The sequence below is a fragment of the Gossypium hirsutum genome, chromosome A01 (assembly GCF_007990345.1).
Source record: "Gossypium hirsutum isolate 1008001.06 chromosome A01, Gossypium_hirsutum_v2.1, whole genome shotgun sequence".
NCBI lineage: Eukaryota > Viridiplantae > Streptophyta > Magnoliopsida > Malvales > Malvaceae > Gossypium > Gossypium hirsutum.
Genome location: NC_053424.1, coordinates 107,856,358 through 107,879,662, shown reverse-complemented (window position 1 = coordinate 107,879,662; position 23,305 = coordinate 107,856,358). Strand labels below are relative to the sequence as shown.

At 33.8% G+C, this 23,305-nt stretch overlaps 2 protein-coding genes across 4 annotated transcripts; one reads left to right on the top strand and one right to left on the bottom strand.

Annotated features, from left to right (window-relative positions):
• The first annotated feature begins 8,620 nt into the window (after window positions 1-8,620).
• On the top strand, window positions 8,621-12,967 carry LOC107947351 (DDB1- and CUL4-associated factor 8). Of its 3 annotated transcripts, XM_016882001.2 has the most exons (6): window positions 8,621-9,012; window positions 9,648-9,899; window positions 10,628-10,768; window positions 10,890-11,639; window positions 12,265-12,541; window positions 12,627-12,967. In XM_016882001.2, exons 1-6 carry the CDS (start codon window positions 8,899-8,901, stop codon window positions 12,629-12,631), a joined length of 1,539 nt encoding a protein of 512 aa, XP_016737490.1. In that variant the 5' UTR covers window positions 8,621-8,898; the 3' UTR covers window positions 12,632-12,967. The 3 variants fall into 3 exon arrangements, with proteins under 3 accessions (XP_016737490.1, XP_016737483.1, XP_016737499.1); XM_016881994.2 differs by having other exon boundaries at window positions 12,265-12,967; XM_016882010.2 differs by lacking the exon at window positions 12,265-12,541 and having other exon boundaries at window positions 8,623-9,012.
• Window positions 12,968-13,396: 429 nt separating this feature from the next.
• LOC107947342 (hippocampus abundant transcript-like protein 1) lies at window positions 13,397-18,132 on the bottom strand. The gene is made up of 14 exons (XM_016881984.2): window positions 17,855-18,132; window positions 16,789-16,900; window positions 16,109-16,221; window positions 15,902-16,024; window positions 15,597-15,811; window positions 15,447-15,522; window positions 15,120-15,206; window positions 14,916-14,996; window positions 14,750-14,782; window positions 14,595-14,648; window positions 14,471-14,512; window positions 14,322-14,400; window positions 14,154-14,224; window positions 13,397-13,967 (listed from the first exon to the last, which is right to left on the bottom strand). Exons 1-14 carry the CDS (start codon window positions 18,020-18,022, stop codon window positions 13,890-13,892), a joined length of 1,332 nt encoding a protein of 443 aa, XP_016737473.1. The 5' UTR covers window positions 18,023-18,132; the 3' UTR covers window positions 13,397-13,889.
• Between the last annotated feature and the right edge of the window lie 5,173 nt (window positions 18,133-23,305).

Below are 23,305 nucleotides of genomic sequence, written 5' to 3'. Positions count from 1 at the left end.
AAATTTATTTAGAAAAAGGGGTACCGGCCATCAGTTTCATAACACCCCGAATTTTTTAAAAATACTTTTATAACATGAATACCATTATGATACAGTTTGAAAAAATTACATAGGGTGCTAGCCATCTGATGTCCAAAGCCCAAAAAAATATTTTTTCCTCCCTGAGGCAATGGTTGTATCGGATATAAAATGGGTGTCACCCATCTAGTGTCCATAACCCAATTCTACTATTCATTTTAGGTCATTTAGGTGATGGTTTTTTATCCAAGGTTATTAATGCAATTATCTATTTTTTTGGGTCAGATAGGTAAAATAGCTCCCAATTTTAGATAAATAATTACTTAATCAATAAATCAGTTCCATAACCGAATCATGCAAGATATAAAATATATACAAGAATTTATCCCATTAATTATACAACCATTAGTTGATCAAGTTTATAGAATATAGATCACGAAATAAAAGAATAAAAGAAAAGAGAATGCTCATTAATAATTAAATTAAAGCACGATTCCAGAACAATCTCTGCTCGCAGTAGTCTTCACATCAGAATAGAAAGATTCTGATTAAGCAAACACAATAAAAAATAAAATAAGGACTAAAAAAACTGACATCTAAAAATATGAAAGATTGTTTGACGAATCCTTAGGGAGATTCCTTAGGTCGACTCCCTTAATATTATAATGAGGTTTATATAGGCTACAATTAAGAGGTTTAAGTTCCTAAAATGTCCTTGAATTAATTAGGGTTTTAATAGAACAAGTATGCCCTAGACGGTTTCCAAAATGCGACTGTGTATATCCAGGTTTTCGTTGTGATCTCACAACATCAAGGTCTCCATGTCATGACGTTGACCCTATTTTGGCTCTGGATGCTTCGATGTTTGGTGTCGCAATGCTACATGTTAGTGTCATGACACTGGCATTTTCTTTTGTGTTATTTGACCTGAAGTGACACCTTACACACTCAAGTATCTCGTTAGTCATTCCCAAGGCCCAAGTTGCTTAACGAGTCCCCAAAATATTAAAAAAACACGTAAAAATGCTTATTTTGTTAATAATTATGTCTAAGCTACTAAAATGGAAAATGCAACAAAATGACATAAAACGACCTGAAATTAAGCTCATTAAGTGCTGAAAAGACTAATTTTCCACAACGAATTGTGGCAGATCAACAAGTTGATTTAGTACACTATTTTGCTAATATGTACCTACTCATTAACTTGATATCCAATATCCATGACAAGATTGTGTCATTAATCAACCAAACATTAATTGTAATGTATTATTGTTGTCTTAGCCCACAATATTACTCGATTAAGGATAGTTTTAGAATAATTATATTATTCTCGAGACTTTACATTAATTAATTTATTTAATACAAAGTAATTAAGATTGAAAATAATAATGACAAAGACTTTATTAATAGACAAACTAAATGAGTATGCTATTACAATCATCTCAGGATCGGTCTTTGGGTATACTCCAATAAGATAAGTAGTTAAAATGTTTCCAACAATTAGGTAAAGTAAATGACCAATGAAGACAAACATTCATTGCCATGATGATTCTTCAACAAAAATAGTCTTCTGAGGTCCCTAATGTTGTTTTCGACAAGACCTCTGAAGGCTCCAATGTCCTATCGATTGAGAATTTTTAAATTCCTCTTTCGCTAAAAAAGTCACTACATCTGTAGCAACAATACCCCCTTCCGAGGGCCCCAATTTCATGTATGATGAAGCCTCTTAAGGCTTTAGTTCTCTATTGGGCGAATCCGATAGAAACTCGTGTGTTGCTTTTGGCATGGGCCTTCAAAGAGCCCTAATGTTGCTTTCGGTGTAGCCTTTTAAGGTTTCAGTTCCCTATCATGCAAGGCCTCTTAAAGCCCTTATGCCGCTTCTGGTGTAGGCCTTTTTAAGGCCCCAACACCTTTCTAACAAATCCTTTTAAGGTCCTAGCTCACTTAAAAATGACTACAAACAAAGTAGTTTTCCACAAAAAAATGGCTTTATGAGGGCCATAATGTCATGTCTGAAGAAACCTCTTAAGGCCTGAATGCCACTTTTGGGGTAAGCCTTTCGAGAGCCCCGATGCCATTTTCAGCAAAGCTTTTTAAGGCTTTAGTACCCTATTAAACGAGCCATTCTAAAGCCCCAACTCGCTAAAGACGATTATCTATTTTATAAAATATACCCTTCAAAAACTCAACAAACAATGCTACAAAAAAAAGATAGAAAAGAAACAATTTTCAATAAAATGCAATATTAAAATAAATTCATTTGCATAAATGAGAAAAAAATGTCATATGAATAAGAGGCATGAAGTTGAACTGATTAGGGAACAATGAAGACAATTTGCAAAAATAATAACTTTTATTAAGCTACGTTAGATACATGCTACAATGACTGAAAATACAAAGGAAAAATTGAGAAACTAAGTAGCAGAAGGATCCATTACAGGAGTAGTAATTGGGAGGTTAGAAACATCAACAATAGAAGGATTTGTTTCATCATTAGCTTCGGTGTTGCCACCTTGAGAAGGGTCTTCAAAAATTGACATAGCAAGAGGGTCTTAGTTAAGTACCCAAGATTCCAAAGCCTCCTTTTTCCAATTCTCTCACGCCTTATTAGTGAGGTTCTTGATGTTAATAGACTATGGGTTTGGTTTCCTCTCAAATAGTGTCTATGGTCCCCTGATGGTCTTCTTTTAGCTTGATGTCTCTTCCTTCTTCGCCTTCTTCATATTGTTTAACTTAACACATAGGCCATCTACCTTATTCTCTAATAATTTCACTACCTTTTTCAACACCTCAATCTCCTAAAAAGATGTGTCAATTTTTTCTTTGAGTATAATCACATCTCGCTTAGTTGTTTCATTCCTTTTACGGAAAGCATCAACTACCTCCTCAAAAGTGGCTAGTTTAGACATTATCTCCATCATTACCTCTCTTCTTAGTGGTTAGCTCTTTCTTTAAACCTTCCATCTCTGCCCTTTTTTGTTGCTGAATCTTTTTAAAGTTTTGTTGCAACATTTTTTTGCAATTGTTGCTTCAACCTCAAGGCATTTGTTGTACATTGCTCACGATAGTAAAAAATCCTCAGTTAATTAAAAAAAAACACCCCATTTATTTAGGGTTCTAGGTGGCTGGTGATTAAAATGTCCCATTATTACATTTTCGATTGACCTCTGCAAAAAGTGTATCGTGTTCAACGTGTCTAGAGTAAAGTCATTAGCAAGTAGAAACCTCATCTAAATAGTGGATTAAAAGTCTAGGAAGTACTTGTAATTAGAACCGATATGAGAGAGACCTAAAAGCCCCTCATGTTAAAGGGATGGATGGCAAATACTACTATTATTAACTAGGGTTGCGGCCCCTATACTTGTAGTTAGAATAGGAGTTTATTTTTCTAGTTGAAACAAACTTTTACAATACAATAAGGGCTTTACTTTTTCTCCCTATAAATAGATGGAACATGTAGGGAAAAATAAAAAAAACTCCAAAAATTATTAATTTTTCCTATTCCCGGGTACTAGTTCTCCAATTGTCAGGTTTTGCACTTTACACAATTCGAAAACCCTATAACTTCGCATCAACTTTGGCAAACTCTATATAAGTTAGCTAGTTTCTATTAATTTATGTTTTTTCTTATGGAGAACATTCTGTTAGATTTTAAAAACTTAGGCATGAACTTGAAAACTAAGAAAATATCAATCAAACTTGGACTTTATTCATATATTTAAAATTTAGGTGTGTTTATAATAAATTTTATCAGTTCGCAAATAAACACATAAAAAAAACTTTAAGAAAACTAAGTTCTAAAACAATAGATGAATTCAATCAGATAGAATTGCCTTTAAATCCAACGTTCATTTGTACCACCTGTTCAATATTATTGCTTCACTTGGATCACTCACTTTGCCATTCCTTACCATGTGATCTAACTATATGTAGTGTTTAGAAAGGAGTGTGTGAGATCTTGCAAACTCAGTGAACATATAGGAAAGAATAACCAGATAACACACACAAAACATAAATTAAACAAAAGCTTTGGCAAGGTTAATAAACTGCAAACTGGTTTGCCATACTTACGCAAAGCCTAGTTCACAGATACTTATTGTCAATTAGCTTTAAAAATGTAAAACATAATATTTCGGAAAACCAAATCTTATTTACATGTTCTTTTTTGTTGGATAAGTGGATCTCCTTGTAACTCCCTACTTTGACTCAAAGAGTCTTAACATGTCCCATAAGTGCAGCATAAAGTTAAGCACTCTCCAAACATAGCATCATATCCTATTAAATGTAGCTTAGCTCGATGTTCCCCCATTCCTCCTAACCTATCTCAGGGCCTCTCGCCCAAAACGAAAACAAAAAGGTGAATACTCACAATTCTATAGCATCCTATTATATCCAACAATTTCAGAATATTATGGTGTCAAAATATTTACTTAAACATAGAGCTCACAGGTCATGAAAAGCTTCCAAAACACTATTCATAATTAGCTTACAATATATAGCTCGCATATCACTATTCATAAAAACACATATATAACACATTCACAAAAACAAAGTTTAGAAAATACTTGCTATCGAAACTTAGGATAAAACCCTAAGCTCATGATTAACAGTATGGTTTGCACATATATATGGCGATCCCTGAATACTCACCAATTTGCTGAAAGCTTTAAATAAGCTTTGTTTTTCGCTTGTCTTTGCTAGTCTTTTGGTGAACCTAAATAAGCTCCTAATTAAAACTCATATATAAACACAAGCGAACCTAAGTTTGCACATGCTATTCTTTTGGCAAACCTATTTTCCTTTATTATGAAATTTTCTTAATTACTTCTAAACATCAACACAATAGAGAAACAAAATCTTACCTTAAATCCTAAGAGCTAAGTTTTGGATTCTTGTTTTCGTAGAAACTTGACAACTAGATAATCGATGAAGAAATTTGAGAGAGCTTCATCGTTCAAAAGAATATGAAATTTTCAATGAAAAGAGATTAATTTATAGGCATTAAGTGTTCTAGTGTTATTAGGATACCCTAGTCGCAATAAAAGTAGGAAAGAGTTACGTGCATGAATTGTGTTGTAAAAAGGAAAATAAGTTGACTTCTTAATTTTTTTTATAATTTCCCTTTGGCTACTCTTACTTTTGACTCTTGACCCAAAACAATGATTACAGCTCGCCAGACCCACTGTCAACCCCAGCTCACCAGGCCTTCAGCGACCCCAATTCACTAAGCTCAAACTTCTAGACTCTATTACGGGATGTTACAGAGAAAATATCTTTAATATTTATACAATCAACAATTCACTATGACCAAATGATTTATTTTCATTTTCAAACTTCATTTTATTCGAAAAACATAAACTCATGTCTAAGTTATTTTCATTTTCATTTTGGAGAAAACCACATTCATTTCCAAATGATTCTATTTATCTATTTTCATTTTCATTTTCATTTTCATTTTGGAATAAAATCATAATCATTTCCAAATTTTTCTTATTTCTCCATTTTCACCATTTCTTTTCATTTCTTTTCTTGTGATTCAACATGCAATTCACTTCTGGTTTCAACAAGCTGGCAGAGGGACCGATTAGACATATTTGATTAGGACTCAAATGATTTATAATTAAGTTCCAACTTTCTACCTATTAATTATAAACTCATTTAGTCACAAATTCATTTCACTATAGTAACATGATTGAATTCTCTCCAACAACATACCATTACAAAAACAACTTGATCAATGTGCGCCCAATAACCTTATCATAAGTGTGTTACCCTCATAGGATATCCTTAATCTCTTTGGGATAAATTAGTTCTCCTAATATGATCCTATTCCATCTCATAGTAACCATTACATCTTCTTTTATGAAATGTTAATTAATATCAAATAGTAATCAAGCCATTCATCACAAAGATGAACGACCCATAAGTATGTTTACTTTTCATCAACCATGTAATGCGAATGAGAGGATATCATTTACCCATATCTCGGGCTATGAATTCCATTGTTGTGAATGATGCTACATACTATAGAAGTTGCATACCTGACGCACCAACTTTGGTTCCTTATCTATTTGAACCCAGGCTTTTACTTGCATCAAAGTATACGAGTCACGCATATATAGTTCGTCATCCACATTGGATTTAGGTATGTCATACTATGAATGTCACAAATAAATAAATCCATAAACGGATTTAGGATCTATTCTTCTTAGGTCCAGTCTGAACTGTCAATCCAGTCAATCACATCTATGTCTCTATATTTTAGGAGTAATTCATTCTGATGTCCAAGACAAGGCATCTCCCCAATTGAATTTGATAGATGAAATATTAGTCTTTCAATCGGTTTGCTCATTTCTGATTATATTTAGGATGTGTTTAGGTTCGTTTACTAATATAAGTTGTCTTTTTGTATTACAATTAAACCACGTAATACCACTTAGTATTAGTTAAACATTAAACAACCAATGAGCTAATATTTACTTCTATTTTGCTTTACATGCAAAAACCATGTAAGAAAAATATATAAAGTATTAATGTGATTCATGAATAATTTTATTAACTAACCAGTTCGAAAAAATTACAAGTGTACATAGACTAAAATAATACACATAGGATATCAAATCCAACACCTTATGCTTTTACAGTAGAAAGTGTCATGTATGTTATGTTATGCATACATCCAGATATATGTTTCACAGCTGGGTTGGTGTGTTGATATCAGCTGACTCCAAGACCAAGACACTAGCAAACAATTAAACATATACTTAAGTATTTATAGAGAACAAGGGATTATATGCTTATGTACTTTGGAGGATATCTTACTCCTATCGGATATACTAATTCTGACTTCCAAACGTGTTCGGATTTGAGGAAATCGACATCGAGCTGTGTTTTTTTTCCTAGGCGATGAGTCTATTATACGGAAAAGCATCAGGCAGAGTTGTACTGCTGACTGCACTATGGAGGCCAAATATGTGGTTGCTTCTGACATTACAAAAGAAGCAATATCGCTTTGAAAGTTCATTGTGGATCTTGAAGTCGTTCCTAGTATGAAAAAAGCTATCACATTATATTGTGACAACAGTGCGGCAATAGCTAACACGAAGGAAACTAGAAACCACAAGAGGACGAAACATATAAATAGAAAGTATCATATCATAAGGGAGGTAGTTACAAACGAAATCATGGATATAGTCAAAGTTGCATCCGAGGATAACATTGTGGGCCCTTTTTCCAAGACTCTACTAGCTATGAGTTTTGAAAAACACGTGGTGGGCATGAGAATGTAGAATATGACTCATCTACTTCACTAGGGCAAGTGGGAGATTATTGGATTTGGTGTCCTAAGTGTAGTATATTCTTTGTAAACTTGTAATTTTTTCGAACAGATCTGTTAATAAAATGAGTCATGAATTACATTAATATTTTTTGTATAATTTCCTCTTGTGATTTTTGCATGCAAAGCAAAATAGAAGTAAATATTAGCTCACTGATTGTCTAATGTTTAAACTGATACTAACCGGTATTACGTGGTCAAATCGTAATACGGAAGGACAACTTATATTAGTAGACAGATTAAAACATGTCCTTAGTCTAATCAGAAATGAGAAAACCAATTGAAAGACTAATATGTCGTCTATCATATCCAAATAGGAAGATGTTTTGTCATGGGCATCGAAGCGAATGACTCCTAGAAGATAGATATATAGATGTGACTGACTGAATTGACAGTACATCGGGCTAGAACTAAGAAGGATAGACCCTGATTCGTTTATAGATTTATTCACTTGTGGCATTCATAGTGTGGCATGCCTAATTCCTAATTGAATGGCGGACTATGTATGCGTGAATCATACACTTTGATGTAAGTAAAAGTCTTAGTTCGAATAGATAAGGAACTGAAAGCTGGTGCATTTGGTGTATGACTTTACAGTATGTAGCGTCATTCACAACAATTGAATTCATAGCCCAAGACATGGGTAAATGATATCCTCTCATTGGCATTACATGGTTAATGAAAAGTAAACGTGACAATGGGTCGTTCGTCTTTATGATTAATAACTTGATTATTATTTGATAGTAATTGACTTTCATGAAAGAAGATGTAATGGTTATCATTACATAAAATATGATCATATTGGGAGAATGGATATAATCCCAAAGAAATTAAATATATCCTAGAAGGTAACACACTTATGGAAAGGTCATTGGACGAGTACTGAGTAGTTGCTTTCATAATGGTATGTCGTAAAGGAGAGCTCAGTCACGATACTATAATGGAATGACTTTTTGATTAAATGAGTTTATAATTAATAGGAAAAAAGTTAAAATTTAATTATAAATCATTTGAGCCCAATCGCATATGCCCAATTAGTCCATTTGGTAGCTCGTTGAACTAGAAATGAGTTACATGTTGAATCAAATGAACAGAAATAGATAGAAATGGTAAACTTATAGAAATGTGAGACATTCGGAAATGGACTCGATTTTCTCACTAAGTATGAAAATAATTTAAAGATTAATTTATGGTTTTTTGAATTATTAATTAATTAATTGAACTTAGAAAATAGTATTAAATGTAAAAAATATTTCTCATATTTGCCATGCGATTGAGAAGAATATAGAAGAAACGCGAACACTGTGATTATAGCCCATAAATCTACGCAAGAACACAAAAACCGCAGAGAAGGAGAGAAGCTTCTGCAGGTTTCATTCTTTATTTTCATCGACATACATTGGGAAAAGAAATTGTAAAGCCAACACCTCAATTCTGATTTATCTATCGACTCAGTGAGTCATGAACAACATAGAAACCCCCACTTTTTTAATTTTTTGTTTTCCTTTAGATACACATTTCTCCTTTTCTTTTAATAATCGACAATGAGGAATAAAAGGGCAAGGGGGAGTGTGGACAAGGCGGTGGTTGATGTTTGGCAACGGGAAGTCGGGGAAATCTCAACCAGGAATTTCGTCCACCGGCTTGCTGCTTCCGAGGTCTAATTCTTCATTTTATCTTGTATAATCAATCTTATTCCTTAAAATTGATCTTTATGTATATATATATATGTATTTTCATGGTGACTTCCGATTTTTTCAATGGGTGAATGATTAGAATTTATTTGATTATGAAATTGAGACTGGGTAACGACATATATTGTTGTGATTTAATTAATCTTTGATCGATGGAATGTGGCTTCTAGTTGATTTGTTAATTTGTAATTGCCATTGCTCTGGGATTCCAAAAACAAAGTGATGGGTGACAAATCGTAAGTAGTAGTAACGATAAATATGCCTTTTTTTACAAGGATTGTATCAACACCTTCTGATATTTTGCTTGGTTTCCGTGTTTTCTTGAAACTGAATGAATAAATATGTATTTTGGGAACTAATATTCAACTGAGAAATTCAAATGCCAGCATTTCTTTTAATAATAACTGTAATTGTTGTTAATCTTATATACTGTCACTGAGAAATTCGAATTGTTTTAGCTTGTAAATGTGAGCATATAACACAAGTGCAAAAGAACTGTGAACAAATTTGTAAAAGGTGGAATTCACAAATTTACTATACCCTTTACAAGGTCCCATGTTACATTAGGTTTTGATTGATTAAATTGTTTTGTGATCCAGGATCTTGTTCTCCGACTTGAAATTCTCAGGAAACTTGATAAGCATCGAGGTTGTGTGAACACTGTGAGTTTCAATGCTGATGGTAACATTTTAGTCTCTGGCTCTGATGACAAGCGGATTATACTCTGGGACTGGGAAACTGGGGTTGCCAAGCTTACTTTCCAATCAGGTCATCTCAGCAATGTGTTCCAAGCAAAAATAATGCCTTACACAGATGATCGCAGCTTGATTACCTGTGCTGCTGATGGGCAGGTGAATATCTTATTTAGGCATGCAGCAATCTTTTAAATGGTAGGACCAATTGGGGGTTCTTCTGGTCTAGTGATCAACATTTTTATAGGTGAATTGTCCTTCAACTTCAAGTGTTAATGGTTTAACATATCATAAAGGTTCATCAGTTGGTAACTGAGTAAACAAGTTTTCTGGAGCCAGGAAGTAAAAGTAATTCCATTTCAAGACTTCATTACGAAGTATGATAAACTGTCATATTACTTTGTAAGCATAAAAATTCTAGGATTTGTATTTATTTATATACTAAATTATGGAAACTTTTGAGTTGGTTTACAAGGTCCTCGAATTTGAATGAGTGGCTCACAATAAGGCAAAAGCTTTTCTCTTTCTTTGAATGTAATGTAAAGTTAAACAGTTCATAATTCTTTTTCCATCTTTTCTCTTTATGAAAACGGACTGTAATTGTTAATCTCAATAATTATAATTCTTCCAATGAACTTTGTATTGCATGTGGTGATTAGTAGCAGAGTCCTAAATTTTCTGTTGAACTGCAAAACTTTTATTTGCCTCGAGGGCAAGCATTATAGCATCCATGACTTTCTGTTGCTTAATTTTTGAAGGAAAATGAGGTTACATAACCCAAAAAAAGAAGTGTGCTAAGAACCTAATATGTAGCATTGCTTAAGCATACCTTGATGTGGTGAATGGATGAATTATTATTCTAACTAAAAATCGTTTCCTAATCGTAGGTTCGACATGCTCAAATCTTGGAGGGTGGTGTTGAAACTAGGCTGGTGGCCAAACACCAGGGGCGAGCTCATAAATTGGCTGTTGAACCAGGAAGCCCTCATATATTTTACACTTGTGGTGAAGATGGACTAGTGCAGCATGTGAGTTATGTTAGCTCTTGTGTTTTTGTTCTATGATGACCTTCCCATGATAACTTGATTTTTGTCTGTGCTTTAGCATTGCTGACTTATAGAGCCCTGTTGTATGTCACTTGCTTTTCAGATTGATCTTAGAACTGCAGCAGCTACAGAACTTTTTACATGCTGTTCAATTGATGAAAGCAGGGCTTACATGCCGGTTATTGCTCTCAATGCTATTGCAATTGATCCAAGGAACCCAAATCTCTTTGCAGTCGCAGGATCGGATGAGTATACTCGCCTTTATGATGTTCGCAAATATAAGTGGGATGGCTCAACTGATTTTGGTCAACCTACAGATTATTTTTGCCCTTCTCATTTGATTGGTGATGATCAAGTTGGAATAACAGGCTTAGCCTTTTCAGATCAGAGTGAGCTTCTTGTCTCCTACAATGATGAGTTCATTTATCTCTTTACACAGGATATGGGACTGGGGCCAAATCCAGTTCCATCTTCTCCATTGTCTGCATGTAATGAAGCAAGTGAAATGGGACTGGACCACTCAGCTATGTCAGCATCAGCTATGGAAGCCGATGAAAAAGCAATTCCACAAGTTTATAAGGGACATAGAAATTGTGAGACGGTGAAGGGTGTGACCTTCTTTGGGCCCAAGTCTGAGTACGTGGTTAGTGGATCCGACTGTGGCCGAATATTTATTTGGAAGAAGAAAGATGGACAGCTTGTTCGTGTTATGGAAGCAGATAAGCATGTGGTCAACTGTATTGAGTCTCATCCTCATACCATGGTTCTGGCTAGCAGTGGAATTGAGAGGGACATCAAGATATGGACTCCAAAGGCTATTAATAAAGCTACTCTTCCAACTAACATTGAACAGGTATGTCTTATCCTAATCTCTTGTGGTAAAAAAATGTTATACTTTTTGGGTTATCTAAGGTAGGTTAAGACATGAACTGCATTCTGCTTCGTCAACATGCTTCTTGACACAGGGATAAAACAGTGGAAACATCCCACATCCTTGTTCCTTATTGTTTATATCTTCTTTACTAGGGACAAGCATATATGATTTGGTTCAAGACATAGAAAGATAAAAGTACTTGTTAGAATGTTGTTTTGGTACTATAGCTATTTAACATAATCTATCATAAGAGAATGGAAGGAGGTTTTGGATTTGGACTTGAGACCTTAGCTAAGGTCCAATGGCTGTCTTTGTGTAGTTTTTCTTTGAGATAAATTACTGTATAATCTCTTTCATTCCTTCCATTCACTCTTCGTTAGATCTTCATATACTCCTAGGAATTCTGCGAAATGTAAGAAATCTGATAAGTATAGTAGATGCCAAGGTAGCTTACCATGGCACAGGACTGTTTGTTTCATGCCAACATTGGCTTGCTCTTCTTGATTGTGTAAATTCACACGGATTGGATGGAAATGACAATAACCATTCTAAAGATGTATGAGAAGTAGGAGCTGATCTCTCTGCCATTACTTCTTTTCAAAAGGTCCCAAAACGCGGCCTCTTTCGTTTGTTGTCCTTTGCTGCCTTCAATGAAGATGATGATGGTTATAATTTTTTTCTTGGTGGTGGTGTTGAGGATACTGATGATGAGGAAGATGACTCTGATGATGAATATCTTGATGTTTATGATGACATTGATGATGGTGATGGTGATGGTGATGATAACGATGACAGTGACAATGATGATGGTGATTATGACAGTGAAGATGTTGAGAGTGGTGATGATGATGATTTTAATGATGATGGTGATAACGATGATGGTAGCGATGAATGCTAAAAATTTTATTGGCAATTATGACGATGCCTGATAATTAATGATTGTAATTTTGCACTTTCTGTGTCCAGTTTAAACCAAAACCTAGGGGCTGGATGTACAGAATAACGACACCTCAGGACCTGATGCTGCAGTTATTTTCATTGCAAAGGCGAGGGACTAGTCCAGAACAGAATGAAGAAAATGCATCGGCAGTAGGCCGAGAACTTCTAGAATTTATATTGACATTCAATGCCAACAGTGGCGCTTCTTCAGATGATGGAGGGAATGGTCCAGAGGACCCGTTTTGTTGAATGTTGATATGCCGTGGCAACTATATTTAGAGATTGTACATAACATAGGGCTTTAAGTGAGTGTTGTTTTACAAGTTTTAATGTTCACTGCTTCTTTTATAATATATAGAACTTATTTATTTATGTGGCTTTTTTATTCTGTTTATTTCATTTCTTTGAGGGAGGAGAACAGTAGAACATGATCTTCACTAGTCTGCTTTATTTAACATTCTGATTGACCAAACTGCACATAAGCGTTGCTTTGCAACTCTTTTGGCTTGTTATTATTAAACTCTAAATATGAATGAAAATGAATTTGATTGCAAATTTACGGAAGTTGAGAGGTTGGTTCTATAATTTGTTAGAATTTGGTTTTTGTACTGTTGTTAATCCAATTGGATAATAGTTTTAAATTTTGTCGTTAAATTAGTAAAAGTTGGTGGCTTAAGTTCACATGACGGTTGGACCAATTTCTTAGTTTTAGTAAAATATGAGGATTAAAATCAAACAAATTATAGTAGAATTATTTACTCTTAAATGGTTTAGAGGGATGAAATCCATAATTGAACTTATTAAAAAAGAGAGATGAAATTCATTATTAAACTAGTATGAACTGAAAAGCATCTATATTGTTATGTATTTACTGTGCCCCTTTTTGAGGGGGACATGCAACTATAACCAGGTTGGTAGACCTACCCTCCCCCATTAGCTTTTAGGGCGTTCAAATAGGGGTTCAGATTATAGTTACAACCAATTGCCTTCTTGTCACCTAGCCTCTAATAGCAATACTATTGAGCTACACTAATATAAGTCTTACTCTATAAGACGGGTATCCCTATTAAGAGTACTAGGTCCTTTGTCCTAACAGTATACCCTGACCTTTCGGCCTTCATATGAATTATAGTTAATTCCAACAATCTCTTTAAATAGTTGTGTTCTATGTACGCATAAATGACACTTTGATGACATTCTCCATTGTTAACTAAGTACAGAGGCTTTTCTAACCACCAATGATTTGTCTGTGTATATATATATATATTTCATTCCTTGGATCCCTCATAACTAAACCTCCGTACTGTTTTCGGCATTGCTAGTTGAAGGAGCTCTCCCTATCATCAAACTCTGAATGAAGGCAATCATCTGTCAAACAAAAACAAAAAGAAATCGTCTTAGTCATGAGGAATGAAGCTGCAAATGCCCAAAAAAAACACCAGGATAAAAATAGAATGTGAAAGAAACTATCATTGATAACCATTCACTGCTTGAAGTTGAAATATTATTACAAGTATATTGACAAATAGCACTCTATCAGATACATGTTCATACCAAAGTGATTGCAATGCAAATGATACTAAAGCCAGGGAAATGAAATGGTGCCCCTTCAGACAGAAACAATGCTGCATTAACACAAAGGAGAAATAATGGTCATTGGTTCTGACAATAAAATCTAAATTTTGAGGAAAACGGGAACAAAACGCCAATATCTAAACTCACATGTTAAAGGACTAAAAATTAGTGGAGCCATGACATTGGCCAAAGAAAGTATTCCGGAGATGCATCCTTGAGCCTTCCCCTGATATAATGTGTTTATACTAGTTAAAACCATAAACAAACCATTGAAGAACCAATCCTTTAGGATTTACCTGTTCTCTTGGGCCAGCTTGTCTTGATGCAATACTGCGTAACTGTATAATTCGAAAGATTTCGATGTAAGTTTTTTCCGATAACATAGCAAAACTCATAACAAAATGGAAGTAAAGAACTTACTGATGGTGGTGCAAAGACCATCACAGTAGACACTGCAGCGGCTGCATATGGGACCTGCATGAGAATGTCTTTCCACCCAATGTTACATAAACAAATAAGGGCTTACTTAGAATCAAATATCAAATCATTTGAAGGTTATCTGTGTCATTACTTACCCAAGCTGACCAGGCTATACTGTAAAGAATGGCCTGCATAATACCAGGTGCATATTCATCAATGGCTTGTCTTCACATTGATACAATGTCATCAGCTTCCGACGACATATTACGGGACAGATTAATTAATAGAAAAAGCTGAGCAAGGTGAGAATCCGATTCTTACATATACACAGGAGGCAAAGAGTCCTATTGAAAGCAACCTTCCATCTCCTATGGGAGATACTAGTAAGGGCATGATAAACAACTGCAGAATTAAGATGCATACAAGAATAGCATGTAAATTCAAGATAGATCATTGGATATTCAAAATACAAGACAACGGAAGAATCGAATAGTATGATAAATGAACCAGCAACAGTATTTAGACCTGTGAAATGGTTGCTACAATTCCACCAATTAGCATCAAATCAGCAAACTGATTCTTGTTAAAGTGGAAACGAGCCTTTAAATAGTACTGCATTGTTGACACCCAGTTTTGTCCGGCACGTTACGACATGCATGGTAGAAAGTTTGTAAGAGACTTTAAGATGCTTGATGACAGTTTTATGCTTAATGGATAAGAAATGCAGATGCATACATACAATTGAACAGATATTTGATCACATTTATTAAAAAAAGACTTCCCATATCATACTATGTATGATTGGATCATATGGATAAGGTCATAATTTCACTGTTAGAGTAGAAGTCATACCATTGATGAAGATTCCATCCCACCTTCCCCAAGATTATTGAAGAAAGCAACAATTGCTGTTTGAGCAAATGATGGACTGAAATAACATACAAATACCTCAATTATAGCTTAAATTTTCAGTGAAAGAGGGTTTTAGCAACCCTTTGTTACCTGTTCTTCATCAAGTAAATAACATCCCCCAGGGATGGAATTTTCTTGAATGGAGGCACCTTTGTAGGTGCATTATCATCATTTTGGATGATATTATCTTCTTCCCCTTCTTTCAAGATTGGTTGGGTGATCCCTTCACCCTGATCTGCAGGTATGCTTTCTTCAAGAAATATTCTCATGTACACTACAGCAAACAAGGATACAAATGTAGCAACCTGAAAGGATTTAAAAGAACAAAAAAACGTTTGAGACACAACAATGAGCAAGGTACAGGCTAAAGGTTCTAAAGAAGGGTATAGGGAAACCTGAAATGCTAAGCCAGTGGAGAGAAAACGAGCTGCTAAGGTTCCACAGACATATGCAGCTGAGGTTACTCCTGCTAGAATTCCAAAAGCAGATGCTCGTTGCCTATATGAAATATTGTCTGCCTGCAAATATGCATATAGCAAATTCATCCTAAAATCTCATCATCTTGTTTATTCTTAAGAATAGATTGATTTAAGGGTTATTACCAAATAAGCAAGAGCAAGGCAGTTAATGCTGCCTTGACAGACCATGTCAGTGAGGGTCTTGAAGGCAAAGTAGGCGTAAAAATAATTGGTCGTTCTGTTGCATGCCAATATAGCTGTATAAGAAGATAGTCATATAAGTTGAAAAACATATTAACCTTTGCAATGTTATTAATGAAAAAATCAAAAGAAAAGCAGAACTCACAACACTAGCATCATGATATGAACCACTTATTGGTATTAAGTTGGTTTATACGTACATGAGAAGTGTAAAGGACCCAAACTCAATTTTTTGGTTTGATGTGGAGTCAAGTTGATTCAGACCCTTCCATAAGTACAAAGCTTTCCTAACATTGTTATTTTTATCTATAAGACTCCAACTCAGACTTTATTTAATAGACCACTCGATCCAACAGATACAACCAAATTAAATTTTTGAATGTCAAGTTAAAAGCAAGCTTTGAATAATAAAACCTAGCAGACCCAAAGTCGGACAATGACACCCTATAAGCCAATTCAAAGATGTAAACAAAGACATGAAAAGGTGACACATCAAAGCCACACAACACACGCATGCGTTAGGAACTTTGGCACATAGATAGTGACCCCATGAGGGCAGTGTTGAGACAATGAAAGCTGTGAAATCTATGTTCATATCATATATATTATATGTACATACATACCAAGGGGAATAATGGATAATGTCATAGGCAATGTAAGTAGAGCTTTTCTTCCATACTGATCCGATAGATTCCCAATAATTGGCATCATCAAGGCCGTCCCTAGTCCTATGATCTGCATCAATCTCAACTCAATTACCAACATCAAAATACTCGGAATCAAATCGGTTCATGATTTTAGAAAGCTTTCTTTTGATAAAGGAAAATATTTGAACTCAAAAATCAGATATCAAAATTAATAAGTCTTTTGCTACTATACCCGTGACTTAATTGAAACAAATTTTGAAATTTTCAAACGCATTTTTAGACGCAAATTATTGTATACTGTCCAAGTCAAATCCTAAGAAAAATGGGAGTAAGTAGTGGAATTTTATCCAAAAAAAAAAAAAGTTGAATTGGTACAAGAAGGCGACATGTTAAGATTGAATGACCACCCTTTTGTCTAAATTAGGACGTCGCCTTATTTCTATTAAAGTTTACGCAACAAAGGGGGGCCATAAAGCTAATATCTTTTCTTTTTGTTCATCATAAAAGCTAATGTCTTGGATTAATGATATCTTGTCTGCAATATGAACCACATATGTATATCATCAAAAAGAAAAAGAAAAGGCTTCAAATGTCCAAAATGACATTGGAAGGATCTTAAGTATCAACTCCATGAAAACCATGCAAAACTGAAAGTCGGCCAATATGAAAAATAAGTAAGAAATGACAACTCAACCAAAGAAACTTGCTTGGTGTATACTTCTCAACATTTATTACCCCTATCATTAATTAATGGGTAAATTACACCAACAGTCACTCATAATTGAAAGTAGAGTGACTGAATTGAAAGCAGACATCAAAATTGAGTGACTGTTGGTGTAAATTACCCATAATTAATTTACTTAAGCAACTGAGATAAAACTTTGGTTTAAGAAAAAAAAAACTACAGCTTGAAGAAAAATCATATTAAATCCAAATCGATCTCAGAAGAAAGGTATTTTATGAAATAAACTAAACTGTAGAAAAGAAGGGAAATGATAAGACATAGCAAAGCGACAGATGAAGAAAAAGAAGAAGAAACTACAGCTTGTTGGAAACCAGAGAGGTAAATGGCGAGGGAGCATTCATCAGTGCCGGGGCAAAGGGCGAACATAGTAACATCGATGATGGCCGGAGCCACTATTATAGTTGAAAACCCTGACAGGAATACCGTGACGAAAAGATGGCTCAACGCTGTTAGATTCTTCTCCATCTCTCTCTTTTTCTCTCTCTCCAACTCCTTAGGAAGCAACTGTTGTGTTAAAACACTAATCTCTTAAATAGTTTAGCCACTAAGATAGAGGGACTAGCAATCATACAACTACCGTAAAATATGTGGACCACGTTACCCCTATATTTATTTCTATATATCAAATATATTTTTTAAGGTAATTAAATTTGTGACATAAGCATTCCTTTTTTTGTTTTGTTAATTTTGTTTCTCAACAATTTAGAAGGCTAACTTCATACTTCTCTTATGTATTTAATCAAAGTGCAGATATGGCGTAAATTAATACAAAATTTCTGTATCCATTTTTATTTATTTGTAACTTAAAATCATAACAGTCTAAGAAAAGGACTAAGAGACCATTTTTTTTTGGGGAGAACGGGGAGGGGGGGTTTGCGTACTCCTTGATGAGAGAAATGTCAATTCTCCTAGTATTTGAGGGATGCAGATTGTAATTGTCTAATTTTATCCAGTCCTAGATTACAAATAATAAAACAAAAATAAATAAAAAGTTTAAAATATAACAGTCCATTTACATTAGGCTCAAATAACCCAAAACAAAAAAATTCTAATGGCTCAGTGGTCCAATAGCTTAAACACTTTTTCAGCAAAACAAAAAACCTAGTCCTTTCTTAGTGCTGCTCCTCATGCCGAGTCAGCGTGTTGGCCGCTCAAGGCCTGACGCCTCTATTGCTGTTACATCAAAATGGCAAAGGTGCCCTTCGTTGACCGCGTCGATACCTGCAAAAAGAGAATGGGAAAAGACAGGATCAACAATGCAAGAACAGCACATGAACAGTAGATAAACAATAGCAAAACAAAAAAAGAAAAATAATATGTAAATCGGCTAAAAGGCCATATTCAAAATGTAATATTTTTTACACGGAGAAATACAAAAAAAAAACATAAGTTTCAAAAAGTAGCACTTTATTTTTATTTTCGAAACCTTAAAAAAAAGAAAATACTTACTTGAAAATCACTATTACTGCCACCACCGTAGGGTATTTTCCTCCGAATTGAGAAATCTAGGAACCCCTTAGGGTTCTGTCGAAGGCCTTGTCGAAAAAGGGTGGAACCTTTCGATTTCTTTTCCTTCGGCCGAGTGTCGGTTAGGTTTTTGGGGTTTTAAACCTTAAATCTGTGGTCTATTCAAAAAGGTGGTCTAAAAAGTTTGTTGGGGGGTTTTCCAACCACCGGAGGCGGTGGTCGGCGCTGCCAAAAACCGATGGCCATAGCGGACAGGCCGCAGCCCTTGGCCGGATAAGGGACAGATCCGAGAGAAAAAAAGAGTTCAAAAGTTTTTTTCTAAAACCGAAGAAAAATGAATTTTTTTTTCTTAATATTTTCACTTATATAGCCCCATAAAAAGGCATCGTTTTGGGCTTCATTTTCAAACGCCAAAATGGCATCGTTTTAGACTCAAACCCAAGACTCGACCTGAAAGTTGGTAGGATCCGATTATTTTCACGACAAAGGGGTTAATTGCGGCCCTAGTCCTTTTGCTTTTTATTTATTTTTCAATCCAGTCCTTTTTTATATATTTAAAACTTTTACCATATAATTTTAGTTTTGTTTTATTTTGGTCCCCCAAGGAACGTGCGTTTAATGGGTCTGTGAATAATTTTCCAGTTGGTCCCTACCCTTTTATGCACGTTATATTTTAGTCCTTCTGAGAAACGGTGCGTATAAGGACAGGGGGTATTTTCCTATTCGGTCTCTGTCCTTTTTAAACGCGTTACATTTTAATCCTTATTAGTCTATTTTTTATTATTTACAATTCATACTCCCTAATTTCATTTAAATTTCAATTAAATCCTCTGTTTATTTAATTTCAACCTTTCTACAAATTATTTTATTATTTATTTATTTATTTATTTATTTATTTATTACTTCTTTATTTTTTTTTTACGCTTAAAATTTAAATTGTTCATACTCTTTTATTTGTGCATTTTTTATGGTCGTTATTGTAGTAGCCCATTTCTGCCCGGGCTTTAAAACCAAGAATAAAAAATAAATAAATAAATGTTTATTTATTATAGTCCATGTACAAAGCCCAAATTTCATTTACAGCTCATTACAATTTATTGACCCATTTAGCTTAAACCCAACAGACCCGTTACTACCCAAAACCCGGTTACACCTAAGCCCGAATACCCGAGCCAGACCCAAACTAGTGAGGCCCAGTGCCTAAACTAAATCTGGAAACCCTAGGGTTTCCATAAGCTTCGCGCCGCAATCAGTCCAAGAGTCACGCCCCTTCGACTCGTGTCCGTTCGTCTCGCAGTGACCCGAATCAACGTCGTGACTTCGGCCTCATATCACGCCGTGATCGACGGCCGAATCAACGCTGGTGGTCTCCTTTCCTCGATTGCCTGCAAAAAGAGAAAGAAAATACAACAGAAAAGGAAAACGGATAGGGAAAAGAAATCAAAGATTTCTTTCTAAATGTAAACAGTTCATAGAAGGCTATAAAAGCCTCTTTACAAATCTGTACAAAGGACTGGATTTTTACAGAATAAAAAGATACTTACACATATTCATAAAAGAGAAGTTCAAGCAGTTTCTTTTAAAAAGGTGATTCGAGTTTTTTTTTATTTCTGTTATTTATTCAACGAGTATACAAATCAATCTATTGCAAAAACTTATAATATTATGAAAAAGGAAGAGGTTACCTGCGATTTTCTTGAAAGAATGAGGTTTTTTTAACCCTTCGACCACCGTGTGTGGTGGCGCGTGAGCGCATAAAAAGACCGGGGACGGAGGCTGGACAGAACCCTAAGCCGGACCCCAGATCCTCTTTCAGAGGATTTCTTTCCTTTTTTTTTTAAAACCTGGCTAAAATGATTTTAAAAGATGAAATCGGGGTTTATATAACCCTACCAAAACGGTGTCGTTTTGCTTAATTCAATAAGCACTAAAACGGCACTGTATTATGCGGAGGATCTACGTGTTTTCGTAAAGTGGGTTAATTGCCCAATTGGTCCTCTCGCAATTTTAATCTTTATAATTTCATTTTATTTATTTTTTAATTTAGCCCTAGTATTTTAATTGTGATTCAATTTGGTCCTCACAGTGGCTTTAAAACTGAATTCGTGGAAACGTTGTCGTTTTGGGATTAGGGTAAATTGCCCAATGAGTCCCTCGGTTTTAATGCGTTTTTAAATAGGCCTAAATTTTTCTTTTATTTTTTAATTTTGCTCAAAATTTTTAATTCCTTTTAATTTTAGTTCCCTTACACTTATAAATTTATTTATTTTGAATTTTATTATTTATTTAATATATATTATTATTTTATATTAAAATTGTATGTTATATTATTATTAAATATGGAAAATCCATTATATTATATATTATTATATTATTTTATATGGCATATGTATTATTTATATTGTATTAATTAAAATATTTTTTAAAAAACATATGTATTATATATATATATTTTTTAAAATGTTAATTATGTATAAAAATAATAATTTTTTTATTTATGTATATTATATTATTATATATGTTTCTTATAAATCTTATATACATTTTATATATTTCACTATATTTATATATTATTTGTTTTCATATTATTTTATTACATATTATATTTTACTCCATATGATATTTTTTATATATTATATACATTTTATCATATATATTTTAATTTTATTTATCATATGATTTATATTGTTTGTAAATTATATTATACACTATATATTTTATCATATTTCTTTACATTATTTTTATTTTATTATAAAATATACACTATTTTTATTATTTATTAATTATGTACATTCTTAAATTATTTTTTACAAGTATAATAGCAATATTTAGTACATTATTTTTCTTACATATTAAGTTATTATATTTTATAAGTATAATCTATATATGTATATATCATTTTAAAAAAAAGGGTTCTCTTTTGTTATCCTTATATTATTAAGTATATTTCTAAATAGCTTATTTTTATTCAACTTATATTTTATACATTTTAATTTGCATACTTTTTGGTTTTCTTTCGTTGCTTAATAGGTTAAATCTTACATATCATTTGTTTTATCTTTAATTGAATATTTTATATTGTTATTTTAAAAGTATATCTGCATGAAATATTATTATGTATGTTTAATTTGAATTGATTTATTTTGCCATTTTTGTATGTTGCATGTAACGATAATGCATGTATATATATGTCGTATATGGCCATGCATAAGGTGGTAACGTATATTGTGTAATTTATGTTATTATTTATTATTCTCTATACTATATTTGCATAAAATGATAAAGCATGCATTATGTAGCTAGGTTTATTTAATGTTAATTTTTTTAAAAAAAATACATCATCATTTTCAAAAACAAAAAATATCTCATTTCAAAAGGTTTTTTTTAAAAGTAAGGCAATGTTTCGATATTTAGGAATTCGAGAAGTAGTGCCCTAACATGCTGGGTTGCGATTTCTCGTTTGTCTAAATATCTAAAATATCCTTCTAAACGAATTTTTTACAAATCACAAGATGATTTCAGTTACAAAAGTTTAAAGGTATCGTATCCAATCTTGCTGGATGTGATGTTTGTACTCTTTTGAAGCAAATGAATCTTGATACTTTTAATTTAAAATATTACGGCTTTAAGGAAATCTCATTTCTAAATTCTTTCAAATTTCTGACATTAAGACAAAATTATTCAATTTGGTACCAATTTTGGGCGTTACGAGGGTGCTAATCCTTCCTCGAACGTAGCCGACTCTCGAACCTGCTTTCTTGTAATTTTGTAGACCAAAACATTTTATAAAGTGATCCAATCACACTTTAAAAGATTGGTGGCGACTCCCGTTTTCGTTTTTCAAAAGTTGATCCCCGTTTTTCAAACATCCCTTTAAAAAATGGTTTCGACAGCTTGGCGACTCTGCTGGGGACTTTAGAGAGTCGAGCCAAGAAATTGAATATTTTATGTCTTAGTGTTGGAAGTTTGGAAAATTTAAAAATTTGATCATGTTTTACATGTGTTTGCTGCATATGTTTGTTATCTTATTGCTGTACATTGCATTTGCATGACCGTTGTGGTCACACCTTTAAGTGGGAGTGAGAAGCTACGCTTTCGTGAGGTTTTCACCTTCGTATGAGCTAGTGGATTGCTTCTGGGATACTGTACCTATGTCTTCGTGAGATTTTCATCTCCGCATGGCCATAGGGAAATGTGTCCCCCTGAACTGAACTTGGTCTATATGAGCCTATAATGGGTGAGGACCGAGGAATCTGCCGGTTCAAGTACCCTTGCTTTAGA

Coding starts and splice junctions, on each gene's coding strand:
- LOC107947351 (XM_016881994.2), top strand. CDS start 8,899: ATGAGGAATAAAAGGGCAAGGGGGAGTGTGGACAAGGCGGTGGTTGAT. Junction 9,013..9,647: donor ACCGGCTTGCTGCTTCCGAG/GTCTAATTCTTC, acceptor TTTGTGATCCAG/GATCTTGTTCTCCGACTTGA. Junction 10,769..10,889: donor AAGATGGACTAGTGCAGCAT/GTGAGTTATGTT, acceptor CTTGCTTTTCAG/ATTGATCTTAGAACTGCAGC.
- LOC107947342 (XM_016881984.2), bottom strand. CDS start 18,022: ATGGAGAAGAATCTAACAGCGTTGAGCCATCTTTTCGTCACGGTATTC. Junction 15,523..15,596: donor ATTTACTTGATGAAGAACAG/GTAACAAAGGGT, acceptor ATGTTATTTCAG/TCCATCATTTGCTCAAACAG. Junction 15,207..15,446: donor GGATGGAATCTTCATCAATG/GTATGACTTCTA, acceptor TCAACAATGCAG/TACTATTTAAAGGCTCGTTT.